General features: G+C 40.9%; 1 protein-coding gene across 5 annotated transcripts in view; it reads left to right on the forward strand.

Moving 5' to 3' along the window:
* PPP1R36 (protein phosphatase 1 regulatory subunit 36) overlaps window positions 1-14,267 on the forward strand; it is a 60,547-nt gene that overhangs the window by 23,291 nt on the left and 22,989 nt on the right. For 2 of the 5 annotated variants that reach the window (XM_030319305.1, XM_030319304.1), the window contains exons 8-11: window positions 5,609-5,651; window positions 5,962-6,140; window positions 6,225-6,416; window positions 8,333-8,454. In XM_030319305.1, coding sequence (XP_030175165.1) covers window positions 5,609-5,651; window positions 5,962-6,140; window positions 6,225-6,416; window positions 8,333-8,414 — 496 coding nt within the window. In that variant the 3' untranslated portion in view covers window positions 8,415-8,454. Of the gene's footprint in view, window positions 1-5,608; window positions 5,652-5,961; window positions 6,141-6,224; window positions 6,417-6,937; window positions 7,480-8,332; window positions 8,455-14,267 lie in introns of those variants that run through there. The other 3 variants (XM_032593376.1, XM_030319300.2, XM_030319303.1) reach the window with 2 other exon arrangements.

Genomic DNA, 14,267 nt, shown 5'->3' on the forward strand with positions numbered 1-14,267 from the left:
AATGTTTTAAATGTTTATTTTTGAGAGAGAGACAGAGACAGAGAGAGCAGGGAAGGGGCAGAGAGAGAGGGGGACAGAGGATCTGAAGCGGGCTCTGTGCTGACAGCAGGGAGCCTGATATGGGGCTTAAACACACAAACCTGAGCTGAAGTCAGACATGTGACTAACTGAGATACCCAGACGCCCTTGTTTCTGATGCTATTCAAAAGTCATACAAGTTCATCATCAGCTTTCCAATTTCCTTTTCAATCACTTGTAAAATTTCGTTTTCTCATCATTACTCTAATTTCTTCTGTCTGCAAATTGTCACTTCAAATTGAGAAAACTAGAATTTGTGGTTTGTATTAGTCAGCTCGGGCTGCCATAACAAATTACCACAGACTGAATGCCTTAAACATCAGAAATTTTATTTTCTCATAGTTCTGAAGCTTGGAAGTCCGAGATCAGGCGGCCAGCCTTGTCGAGTTCTGGTGAGGGCCCCCTTCTTGGCTTGCAGACAACTGCCTTCTCACTGGGCCCTTGTTGGTGGAAAGAGAAAGCCCTGGTCTCTCCTTCTTTCCTTTTTTAAATGTTTATTTACTTTTGAGAGAGAGAGCAGGGGAGGGGCAGAGAGAGGGAGATAGGATTGGAAACCAGAAACGGGCCCTATGCTGATAGCAGAGAGCCCAGAGAGCCCCATATAGGGCTTGATCTCACAAGGCCTGAGCTGAAGTCAGACGCTTAACCAACTGTGTCACCAGGTGCCTCCTTTTTTCTTGACACTAATCCCATCATGGGAATTCTACCCTCATGATGTCATCTGAACCTAATTACTAAGACCCTACCTCTAAATGCTATCACAATGGGGATTGTTAAGGCTTCAACATATGAATTTGGGGGTGGGGCTGGGAGACATAAACCTTCAGTCCACAACAAAGTTAAAAAAACACCTACTCTAAAAAAATAATTGAATTGCCAATATTTAATGTTTACTCTTTAAAAGCACATGTGCATGCAGTAAGACTAATTTTGAGATTAAAAAAACCCAAACTATAAATAATTATATCATAATTAGAGATTTTATCATATCTTTTAGTTCTGTGGATATAGAATCTACACTTAAGTTATTTTTTTTAAGATAAATTCTCTCTTTTTTTTAATGTTTAATTTTGAGAGAGAGAGAGAGAGATGGAGACACGGAATCTGAAGCAGGATCCAGGCTCTGAGCTGTCAGCACAGAGCCCAATGCGGGGCTCAAAATCACAAACTGCGAGGTCATGACCTGAGCCGAAGTCAGATGGTTGACTGAAACACCCAGGCATCCCAAGTTATTATACTTGGAATGGTACATTTTTATTACAATCTAATTTTTATACAAACTTTAGAAGAACTCATTATGTTTGAAAGATAGTGATTGCCTTAGTTTACTACGAGTTAATCACCAGGAAGTGCTGGTCTTTTTGCAACATCACCTGCTTTTCTCCTGCCTGCCAGATAGCAGTTTGGAGAAGAATCCATTTAGAGCTTACCACCCACCATTCACATAACAGATTCCATGCAGGTCAAAGAGACAAACAAAGGATATTGAGGAAAACAGATTATAGCGTGTTTTTGCCAGTAAAAGTTGTTAATTGGCCATGGGTGTTGAGTATATCCTCCAGTGGAGTTTTTATTGTTCTTTGGCTATTTTTTTATTTTTTATTTTTTTAATGTGTATTTATTATTGAGAAATAGACAGAGCATGAGCAGGGGAGGGGCAGAGAGAGGAGGAGACAACAGAATCGGAAGCAGGCTCCAGGCTCTGAGCTCTTAGCACAGAGCCTGATGCAGGGCTTGAATTCACAAACTGGAGATCATGACCTGAGCCGAAGATGGGCTTAACTGACTGAGCCACCCAGGCGCCCCTTTGGCTGTTTTTATGTAGAAGATGAGGACAGTTTTTGCCAGTTAAGAGTGATTACCTGATTTTAACATATTTTTATTTCACTTCCAATGTGAATAAGTTCATATTCTCATGAGAACATCCTCATGTGTATTTTCTGACTTTTTTTTGTCTAATATATGCACACTTAATACTGGACTAGGACATCTTACACTATTTGTCTCTGGAGTTAAATTAAAGACTTCAGAGGAACCAGCAATTTGGGGGCTGTTAATTTTGTGCTTTCATGTTTCTTGAGAAGTAGGAGGACATGCCTTTCTATTCTAAATACATCTGTAAAATCCTGATATCGAGTAGGCTTTGGCACGATTTTGATGAACATATTCAGTAAAAGATCTCTGTTTTCCAGGATAGATAAGAAAACCTCTCTCTGTGTGGCTCCCGCCATAGAATTAGACGTATTCTTTGGTTATGGCCAATTTGGGCTCCACCCCCATCTGTACCCTAGGATTTCCACCTCCCTCCTTTGCAGCTGGCACCTCATGGCTGACCAGAGAGGCTGGTGTGCAGATGAGCATAAGGAGAAAGGGGTTCATTAAAGCTCAGTGTATAAATCATCCTTAAGCCCCATTTCCTATTCCCACCCCCCCAGTCACATGCAGTAAGGTCTCTTTCCCCTCCCCCCAAATACATTCCTTTTATATTTCTCTTCCTTTGTGCAGACTAACCCTTGACCCTCATTTAAACCCAGTTTCACCCAAAGCAGCACGGGGAATGGGAACATAACATGACATAAGTGAGAATCATAACTTTTCTTCTCTTGGAACCGGAACCCTTTAGGTTTGGCCCTAGGCTTTTTTTTCCAGGAATGACTAAAAATATGATATATTTTCTTCATTTTGGCTTAGTGCTAAGAGTCTAATGTAGCAAGAAGGATAAGAAAGCATGATAATAGGCCACTGAAAATCTGTGGATTTATCGCCAAGCTGGCTTTCCCCTCTTTCCTTTGGAGCCTGACCTTGCCGGTGAAATGTGCAGCATTTTTGCTGACTAGCTTGGTAGCAACTAGTCAACTAGCTAGTTGGTAGCTCAACTAGCAAGGGCTGTTGAGCCCTTGGAATGTAGCTGGTCCATATTTAAAGGTGCCATAAATGTAAAACATACACTGTACAGAAAAGTCTAAAAATGGATGAAATACCTCATTAATCATTCTAAAATATTGATTACGTATTAAAATAATATTTGAGGGTTTGGATACAATAAATGTATTGTTAAAATTAATTACACATGTTTCTTTTTACTGTGGCTACCAGAAATTTTAAAATTACATTTGTGGGCGCACCTGGGTGGCTCAGTCAGTTGAGTGTCTGACTCTTGATTTCGGCTCAGGTCATGATCCAGGGTCGTGGGATTGAGCCCCGTATTGGGCTTCATGTTGAGTGTGGAGCCTGCTTAAGATTCTCTTTCTCTCTCTCTCTCTCTCTCTCTCTCTCTCTCTCGCTCAGTCAGTTAAGTGTCTGGCTCAGATTATGATCTCATGGTTCATGAGTTCGAGCCCTGCATTGGGCTGTGTGCTGACGACTCAGAGCCTGGAGCCTGCTTCAGATTCTGTGTCCCCCCCCCCCCCTTCCCTTCCCCTGCTCATGCTCTGTGTGTGTGTCTCTCTCTCTCTCTCTCTCTCAAAAATAAATGAACATTAAAAAAAATTTTTTTAGACCCTATTTCAATTTGAGGATTTGGAGTGTTTAAATTTGTTATTTATACTCAGTAAAATTTGAAATTTATAATCAATTTATAATTATTATGTACCTAACATAAAAATTATGAAATAAAATTGAAGAGAAAAACGACTCAAAATTCACTAAGAGATGAATTTGCAGATCAAACTAGGAGGTTCCCAAATGTGCTCATTTTCTGCCTCCATTTCCTGGACTCATTTCAGGTTTATATGCGGAGCTAAATCAGAATGGTAAGAAGAAGCCCGTTACATATTGTACTTGATTTCCACAGTGTAGGCTACATTAGTTTGGTTTAGGCTTTAAGGGAGAAGAAGTCCCAGTTTTATGGCAACTTGAGGGGAAGGAGAAGAGGTTCATGGTACCTTCTCTTCTAACGTTTAAAAAGAGAAGAAGAAAAGAGAAGAGGAGAAAGTGTGTGTTTCCTGTGCAATCTCTGTGTCATTTCAAAACCTCACTAAGATGGTGCTGGTTTGAGTTGTACAAACGCAAGTGCTGCTCTCAGTCTTCTCCCAGAAGGCAAGCTGACTTGGTATTCCAGAAACTGAGTTTGGTTGGTTTGTCTGCAGGGTGTCTGGTTTCAGCTGGCAGAGGCCGTGGAAGGGGGGAAATGCCACATGAGCACTCCTGTCAGGTGGGGGCCTCAGGTGGCACAGAAGGACACTGAGGCTTGTCCCAAAAGCTTGTGCTAGGCTCTGTAGTTTAACGTTTTTGTTCTGCAAAATATTCTCAAGGAAAAGCTTTTTTCTCTAGCATTCCGGTTACAGGGACAGTTGTGGAGCTGTGACAGGCCCAAGTTCTAGTACAGACTCTGTCCCTAATTAAATATGTCTTTGGACTTCAGTCTCCTCAGCTGTAAAGTGAGAACGATAATGCTGACTACACCATAGGGATCTTATGAGGACTAAATACGATCATTTAAATGGTTTAGCATAATGCTTGCCACATAGTCCGTACTTCGTACACGCTCACTGTATTTATTGCCTTAGCTCCTTGTTGAAGACTTGCACGTGAGGAAACCAGTGTGTGAATGAAGATGCTGCAGGAGGGGAGGGGTCCACCCCGGTAAAAGCTGAACCACTTCTTCAGTGTTTCCCTCAAATAGAGGGCTAACGTAGGCTCGCACAGACCATGCAGTTCCTGTGAGAAGGCTGGAGGTCCTGAGGGGTTTGGGTCTTCTGCCCCAGACCACCAGAGTTCAGGATGGTTCTTGAAAGTCTGATAACAAGGGCCAATCCTTGGAGTCTCTGACTCTGAAAGCAAGAAGCAGAAGCGAAACCAGAATCAGCCTTGGAGTGCCTGGGTCTAGCGTTGGCCCCCTTGAGGGATCAAGTGATTGAAGGTGCACGGCCCTTCTCCATCAGTTCTCCAGTCCTCCGCCGGCCATGCCTGCTGTCCTCAGGCTGGGAATCAGAACTAGAATGGCCCATCTTAGGGAGGGAGCCAAACTCAGTAAGTGTGCCCATGTAAGTACAGTATCCTTAACATTGAATTTGTGTTACAAGGACTCCTGAGCAGATGCCTGCCTTTAGGAGACAAGGCTCAACGTGCATACTGCATCTAGAAGGAAGAACAGACTGGTGTCCCAGTCGACTAGACATTTTTGAAAATATTTTTTTATCATTTTCTTTTTGTTTAAGATTTGATTCTTTGTCTTTTTCTCCGTTTTAGATTTACCCTCTAGTTCTTTATTTCCCTACCTAGTAACACCCCGTGTTACCTCCTTACCACCTTCCCTCTCTCCTTACTCCCCGATGCTCACATCACCAAAAAAAAACGTTCATTTCCTGCTGTCTTGTTTATCCTGAATTTGCATTGGGTGTTGATCTGGATAACCTAAGAAGTTGAAGAAAAAGATAACTGGGATTCATCAATGCCTTTTGATAGCATTTATGCGGCTAAATAGCCTTGGGGCCACGGGTATTGATCCTTTTGAAGATAGGGGCTTGCCCAGATCGCTGAAAGATCGAACTTCCCTCTCCACGTATAGTTGTGATTTTTTGTATTGCAGGGAGAAAAGATCAGATACACAGAAAGACTGGAAATTCTTTGAGGTGAGTCAGTTACCTTTTGGGGCTTTTCTCTTTTATATGAAACATGAAGTAGACCAAGAACCAATAGCCATGTGTCAGGCACTTATTTTTAGTGAATATCTTTTCTTCAAAGGATGCTAACAAGCTATATGCCATATCTTAAATTTTCCTCCTGCAAAGGTGAGTACATGTGTAATTTGCCACCACTTTTCAGGAATGTGCAGAAATTGGGTTATCTGGGTTCGTGTCTGCTTAGCAATGTTCTATAGACAGGTGAGAGTTCCTACCACCATAGCTGTGCACTGTGATTCTTGTCTGTTTTCTGTTGTAGTCCTTTTACACTTTCTGTACATATGTAGCTTGGATTGTGTTCCGACGTCAACACTTCACAGAGATTGAGGAAGAAATAGGAAGGCTCTTTCGTACCAATATGTTCAACATTCCTCGGAGGAAGCGTGAGGAGGAAGAATCAGGAGGGGAAAAGAAACGCATGACTTTTGTACAATTCAGGTATGACATTTTGACTTTCCAAAGCTCGAGAACATTTCTAGAAAACTGGATGATGTAACCTAAATGTTACCTCTTCCCACCCAGGAGAATGATGGCGAAACGCCCAGCAATTAAAAAAGCCATTAACATGCGCTCTCCGGTCATGTCTACACTGCTGCCATCTCTCAGAGAAAAAGCTCAGAATATCTTTGAGAAAAAGTATCATCAAGGAGTCGTCAAACTCCCGGCCCCGATGCAAGAGCACATGGAAAGTCTGGACTCTGTGCTCATGCCAAAGTAAGTGGTCCAAGGAGAGAGAAAGGAGAGCCCTGGGTTGTGTGCTAGGTTGGGCTGGGAGGGGCAGGGGTTTAGACGCCGTGCCAAGGCCAGAAAGTTGAACGAAGATGAAAGCACCACCTTCCTACCCACCCCCTCCCCTCTGTACCTGCTTCCTTTCCCAGGCAGCTCTTGGTACACCCATCTAGACTAGAAAACATTGCTAGAAAGTTATGCTAGCCTTCAAATAGTTCTCAGTTGGAGGAGGGAGTAGCAAACTCCATAAGCTGAGGGTTTTCCATTAGAAGACATATCTCTGGTAAGTGTGAGGAGAACCATTACAAAATCTTACTGTGGGCTGCTTTTGGACCCCTATTTAAAATCACAGTGGTAGTTCATGGAAACGGAAAACTTCTATGTGTGTGTGTAATATGTGCATGTGTGTATGTATGTGTGTAGCTTACACACAAGCACACAACCACAGCCATACACCTCATTCTTTGGCCACACTGCTTCAGCTATACCAATAATTCTTTTCACAGAGTTGGCATCTTGGGGGAGCCTCGAAGTCAGTTCAACCCCCATACCCTCCTCCCCCTTGAACCAGAAGAAAACAAAAGAATGTCTGGGATACATTCTTCCCTGATAGAAAGAAATAACATGAGGATCCAGGATACACTGGACTTAGTCACGAGAACATTGTCCTCTCAAACAACATTCCCTAAATAACCTGGTACATTCCAGTTCTGTAATTAAGTCCCTGCATTTGAAGTAAACTACTTCAACTTAATCACTTTATATAGGACTAATATTTATTATTATTACGCTTTTTAAATTGTTCAAATTATTTTGTTAAAGGTTCAACAGTGGACTATTAAAAGAAATTTCAGAAAGCTCTTGAAAAGCTCATTTTCCTATATTTACTAGTTTGCTTTGTTATTTAGTTACTTCCTTGGCTTCTATGTGACTATTTAGAGTAACGTATTAGAACGTTTAACCAGTGTTCTGGTAGACTAGTGAAGAGACAGTCTGTTTAGGGGGCGCCTGGGTGGCTCAGTTGGTTGAGCATCCGACTTCAACTCATGTCGCGATCTTGCAGTTCGTGAGTTCAAGCCCAATGCTGGGCTTGCTGCTGTCAGCGCAGAGCCTGCTTCGGCTCCTCTGTCTCCCTTTCTCTCTGCCACTCCCCTGCTTGTGCTCTCTCAAAAATAAATAAAACACCTAAAAAAATAAAAGAAACATTCTGTTTGTTTGTTTCTAAGTTCATTTTTACTTTATGAGAGTATCTTTGGTACATTTGAAAATGAAATTTTATAAGGGAAATAAAATGTTTTTAAAATTAAATCTCGATGGCTATGTTATTTTTTGCATTGAGATATAAAGTATATCTTGCTCATTTCAAACCCTTTTAACATATACGTTTCATTCATTCTTTCGTTTACTCATTTGACAACAAATACGTATTGAGCCTCTGCTCTAGGTGTGCCTGGATGGCTTAGTTGGTTAAGCGTCCAACTTCGGCTTAGGTCATGAACTCACAGTTCATGGATCCGAGCCCTGCGTTGGGCTCTGTGCTGACAGCTCAGAGCCTGGAGCCTGCTTAGGATTCTGTTTCCCTCTCTCTCCGCCCCTCCCCAGTTCTCACTCAGTCTCTCTGTGTCTCTCAAAAATAAACATTAAAAAAAAAAAAAAGCCTCTGCTCCATCCAAAGCCTTGTGGTGGGTTATGTAGGGAAAAGGGATCATCAAGACAGAGACCATATCCTCAGGTCTGGATGGTAGAGAAGATAAATAAAATACACACCTGCTCACAAGACAATTTTAAATGTATTAGAGGCCACGAAAGAGATAAAAACCAAGTGCCCTAAGAGGACCGAGCAGAAGAACAATCACTTCTAGGGGGACTGGGAGCATTCTGACTCGAATTTGGCTTTGCAGGGATTGGGTGACACGAAAGGGAGACTTCCGGTCAAGAAAGAACGTGTGCAAGGACACAGAGATGAAAAAGTGTGCCCTGTGAGGAAAGGCAAGAGCACAGTGGAGCAGAATGCAAAGGACAGGTAAATGTCCACTAGGGAGTGAGTTGGATGTTATCTGGCAGACGACGATTAGAAATCACTCAGGAAAGCACTCCACTATGTGGAATACAGAGCCACTGGTTCTATGTTACCATTTTAAAGTCCTGTAGGAGTTTCACCTGTTAAAACAACTGGATTGAATTAATCTTTCTGTGGTCACAAAGTTTATCCTCAAGCTTCAAAATCCTCCTCGGGCACCTGGGTGGCTCTGTTGGTTAAGCGTCTGACTCTTCATTTCAGCTCAGGTCATGATCTCTCAGGTTCGTGAGATCGAGCCCTGCATTGGGCTCTGTGCTGACAGCATGGAGCCTGCTTGGGATTCTCTCTCTCCTTCTCTCTCTGCCCCTCCTCCACTTGCACATGTGCTCTCTCTCGCTCTCTCAAAATAAACATTAAAAAAAAATCCTCCTGTTAGCCTTTAGCTAAAAATGCGTTCATTTCACAGAGAAAACTGGACACCTTCCCCAGATTTAATATCAAGAGCAGAGGCACATCAACTCCAGCCTATGGCTAACGCAGGATGGCTTCAACATACCCTCTGTCTTCATGCTGTTATTCTTTACCATCCACGTCAATTCTGGTGACGACTCCCATTAAAACTGCAAAGTTTTTATCAAAATCGCGGGCTATGAACTAACTTCTGTTGGACTTTTACGTAGAGAATTTGGTTATAATACACTCCGTCATGACAAGTTTCTATCTAGAATATGTTGACATGGTTTTATTTTTGGTTTTTATTTTTTTATATTTAAAAATGTTTAAAAAATTTTTAATGTTTATTTTTGAGAGAGAGACAGACACAGAGACACAGACAGAGTGTGAGCAGGGGAGGAGAAGAGAGAGAGGGAGACACAGAATCCAAAGCAGGCTCCAGGCTCTGAGCTGTCAGCATAGAGCCTGACACGAGGCTCAAACTCATGAACCGGCAGATCATGACCTGAGCTGAAGTCAGACACTTAATCGACTGAGCCACCCAGGTGCCCCTAGTTTTTGGTATTTTAAAATAAAACCTGGGAATTATGAGACTTTTATAACTATCTTTCCTAGGGTGTTAGGCTTTTCTCTACCTCCCTTCTGAACAACGAGGCTTTGGTGTACATCATTTATCAATTCCTTCATTTGTTTACTCATTTTTTCATTCCATAGTTGGTATATCCCCACTCTGTGCTGGGCACCATGTTTGGTGCTAGGAATTCAGTGTGGAAAAAATATAGCCAGCTCTGACTTGGAACCAACAAGTCTTGGGGAGAGACAGACGGGAAACATACTCAGACATTGAACTAATCAAGTGGGGATGAATACCGCACAAGAGAAAAAGAATGCCAAGAGTGTGTAACCAGAGACTTGCTGGTATGTGAGAAATGGGCAGAGGAAGGAGAAGTCATCCCTGAGGAAGTAAGACTCGAAGGCACATGGGATCAGAGCAGTGGGAAGCGAGGAGGGAAGTACTCCTAACTGTATTAGTTACCTATTGCTGTGAAACAAATTACCCCAAAACATAGTGGCTTAAAAGAGTAACATTTATTGTCTCACAGTTTCTGTGGATCAGGGATCTGGGTTTTTCGTATATGACCTCTCTTATGTTGAGACATGTTCCCTCTAGACCTACTTTGCAGAGGGCTTTTTTCATGAATGGATGCTGTACTTTGTCAAATGCTTTTTCTGTGTCTATTGAAATTATCATATGGTTTTTATTCTTTCTCTATTATTGATGTGCTGTATCACATCGACTGATTTTTGAGTATTGAACCACCTTTGCAACCCAGGAATAAATATCATTTGATTGTGATAAGTGAGTTTTTAAATGTATTCTTGGATTTGGTTTGCTACTATTTTGTTGAGGATTTATGCATCTGTGTTCATTATAGATATTGGCCTGTAGTTCTCTCTCTCTCTATCTCTCTCTTTTGTGGTATCTTTATCTGATTTTGATATCAGGGTAATGCTGGCCTCATAAAATGAATTTGGAAGTTTTCCTTCTTTTTCTACTTTTTGGAATACTTTGAGAAGAATAGGTATTAACTCTTCTTTAAATGTTTGGTAGAGGGGCGCCTGGGTGGCGCAGTCGGTTAAGCATCCGACTTCAGCCAGGTCACGATCTCGCGGTCCGGGAGTTCGAGCCCCGCGTCGGGCTCTGGGCTGATGGCTCAGAGCCTGGAGCCTGTTTCCGATTCTGTGTCTCCCTCTCTCTCTGCCCCTCCCCCGTTCATGCTCTGTCTCCCTCTGTCCCAAAAATAAATAAACGTTGAAAAAAAAAAATTAAAAAAAAAAAATAATAAATGTTTGGTAGAATTTGCCTTTGAAGCCATCTGATCCTGGACTTTTGTTTGTTGGGAGATTGTTGAATACTGGTTCAATTTCTTTGCTGGTAATCAGACTGTTCAAATTTTCTATTTTGTCCTGTTTCAGTTTTGGTAGGTTGTACGTTTCTAGGAATTTATCCATTTCTTCTCGGTTGTCCCAATTTGTTGGCATATAGTTTTTCACAGTATTCTCTTGTAATTGTTTGTATTTCTGTGGTGTTGGTTGTTATTTCTCCTCTCATTTGTGATTTTATTTATTTGGGATTTTTCTCTTTTTTTCTTGATAAGCCTGACCAGAAGTTTATCAATTTTAATAACCTTTTTTCAAAGAACCAGTTCCTGGTTTCATTGATCTATTTTATTGTTTGTTTGTTTTAGTTTCGGTATCATTTATTTCTGCTCTAATCTTTATTATTTCCTTCCTTTGCTTGTTTTAAGTTTTGTTTGTTCTTTTTATAGCTCCTTTAGGTGTAAGGTTAGGTTGTTTATTTGAGATTTTTCTAGCTTCTTGAGATAAGCCTGTATTGCTATAAAGTCTCTATTGGAACCACTTTTGCTGTATCCCAAACGTTTTGAAACATTGTGTTTTCATTTTCATTTGTTTCCATGTACTTTTTAATTTCTTTTTTATCTCTTGGTTTACTCATTCATTGTTTAGTAGCATGCTATTTATGTCTATGTATTTGTGGTCTTTCCAGATTTTTTCTTGTGGTTGACTTCTAGTTTCATAGTGTTGTAGTCAGAAAAGATGCATGGTATGACTTTGATCTTTTTTAATTTGTTGAGGCTTGTTTTGTGGCCTAATATGTGATCTGTTCTGGAGAATGTTCCATGTGCACTTGAAAAGAATGTGTATTCTGCTGTTTTAGGATGGAATGTTCTGAATATGTCTGTTAAATCCATCTGATTCAGTGTGTCATTCAAAGCCATTTTTTCCAGGGCACCTGGGTGGCTCAGTCAGTTAAGCATCTGACTCCTGGTTTCAGTTCAGGTCATGATTTCTCAGTTCATGGGTTTGAGCCCCATGTCAGGCTCCACACTGACAATGCAGAGCCTGCTCATGATTCTCTCTCTGTCCCTCTCTCTCTGCCTCTCCCCTGCTCTCTCTCTCTCTTTAAAAATAAATAAAACTTTGAAAAAAAAAAAAAGAAAACAAAGCCATTATTTCCTTGTTGATTTTGTTTAAATGGTCTGTCCATTGATGTAAGTGGGGTGTTAAAATCCCCTACTACTGTTGTATTATCGATTAGTTTCTTTATGTTTTTTTTAAAGTTTATTTATTTTGAGAGAAGGAGAGCACATGTGCGTTCACGAGGAGCAGAGAGAAAGGGAGAAGATTGAATCCCAAGCAGATCTCTGTTGAATAAATATTTATAATTGTTACATCTTCTTGTTGGATTGTCCCCTTCTTAATGTCCTTCTTTGACTCTTGTTATAGTCTTCGTTTTAAAGTCTATTTTGTCCAATATAAGTATTGTACTCTGGCTTTCTTTTGACATCCATTTGCATGATAAATGTTTCTCCACCCTCTCACTTTCAATCTGCAGGTGTCCTTAGGTCTAAAATTAGTCTTTTGTAGGCAGCAAATAGATGGGTCTTGTGTTTTATCCATTCTGTTGCCCTATGTTTCTTTATTGGAGCATTTAGTCCATTTACATTCAAAGTAATTATCAATAGATATGTATTTATTGCTATTTTATTACTTTCTGAAGATTTTCTCTGACCCTCTCTTGTCTTCTTTCATGGTTTGCTGGTTTTCTTTAGTGATATATTTTATTTTCTTTCTCTTTATTCTTTGCATATTTATTAGTGGTTTTTGATTTGTGGTTACCATTAGGTTTGTTTATAACTTCCTCTGCACGTAGCAGCCTATATTATTAATTTGATGGTCATTTAAGGTTGAGCCCATTCTTTACTCCTCTCCTCCCACATTTTAGGTATATAGTGTCATATTTTATATCCTTTTATTTTGTGAGTTCCTTGAATGATTTTTTAAATAGAATATTCATTTTTACTGCTTTTGTGTTTCCGACCTTCAAACTGCCATTTTTGGTCTTTCCTTTCCACTCAAAAAGTCCCCTTTAGTTTTTCTTGCAGGGCTGGTTTAATGGTCATAAACTCCTTTAGTTTTTGTTTGTCTGGGAAACCATCTCTCCTTTTATTCTAAATGATAGCCTTGCTGGATAGAGTGGTGTTTTTTTTTTTTAATGTTTGTTTATTTTTGAGAGAGAGCCAGAGCGTAAGACAGGGAGGGGCAGAGAGAGAGGGAGACACAGAATCTGAAGCAGGCTCCAGGCTCTGAGTGGTCAGCATAGAGCCTGACCTGGGGCTTGAACCCCTGAACTATGAGATCATGACCTGAGCCGAAGTCGGATGCTTAACCAACTGAGCCACCCAAGCGTGCATGTATAGAGTATTCTTAGCTGCAGGTTTTTCCCATTCATCACTTTGAATATATCATGCCTCCTTTCTGGCTTGGAAAGTTTCTGCTGAAAAATCTGCTGACAGCTTTATGGGGTTTCCTTTTTTTTTTTTTTTTTCTTGCTGTTTTTTTTTTTTTTTTTTTTTTTTTTTTTTTAATTTTTTTTTCAACATTAATTTATTTTTGGGACAGAGAGAGACAGAGCATGAACGGGGGAGGGGCAGAGAGAGAGGGAGACACAGAATCGGAAACAGGCTCCAGGCTCTGAGCCATCAGCCCAGAGCCCGACGCGGGGCTCGAACTCACGGACCGCGAGATCGTGCGGGGCTTGAACTCACGGACCGCGAGATCGTGACCTGGCTGAAGTCGGACGCTTAACCGACTGCGCCACCCAGGCGCCCCTATCTTGCTGCTTTTAACATTTTTTTTAAAGTTTATTTATTGTGAGAGAGAGACAGAAAGAGCATGAGAGTAGGGGAGGGACAGAGAGAGGGAGAGAGAGAAAATCTCAAGCTCCTTACATGGAGCTCAATCCCGCAAATCATGAGATCATGACCCGAGCTAAAACCAAGAGACAGACACTTAACTGACTGAGCCAGCCAGGTGCCCCAATATTTTTTCCTTATCACTATATTTTGCCATTTTAATTATAATCTGTCTTGACATGGATCTGCTTTTATTGATTTTGTTGGGAGTTCTATGTGCTTCCTGGATCTGGATATCTGTTTCCTTCCTCAGATTAAGGAAGTTTTCAGGTATTACTTCTTCAAATAAATTCTCTGTCCCCTTTTCTCTGTCTTCTCCTTCTGGGACTCCTATAATACAAATGTTATTACATTTGATGGAGTCACTGGGTTTTCTAAGTCTATTCTTGTTTTGCATAATTCTTTTTTCTGTCTTTTGTTCAGCTTGATTACTTTCCATTACTGTCTTTGGGGTCACTAATTCATTCCTCTGCTTCTTCTAGCCTGCTGTTCGTTCCATCAAGCATATTCTCAAATAATCAAATTTTTAAAAGGGCAAAGAATTTGAACAGGTATTATTCCAAGGAGGACATGAAATTGGCCATA

Source organism: Lynx canadensis, chromosome B3, assembly GCF_007474595.2.
Source record: "Lynx canadensis isolate LIC74 chromosome B3, mLynCan4.pri.v2, whole genome shotgun sequence".
Classification (NCBI taxonomy): domain Eukaryota; kingdom Metazoa; phylum Chordata; class Mammalia; order Carnivora; family Felidae; genus Lynx; species Lynx canadensis.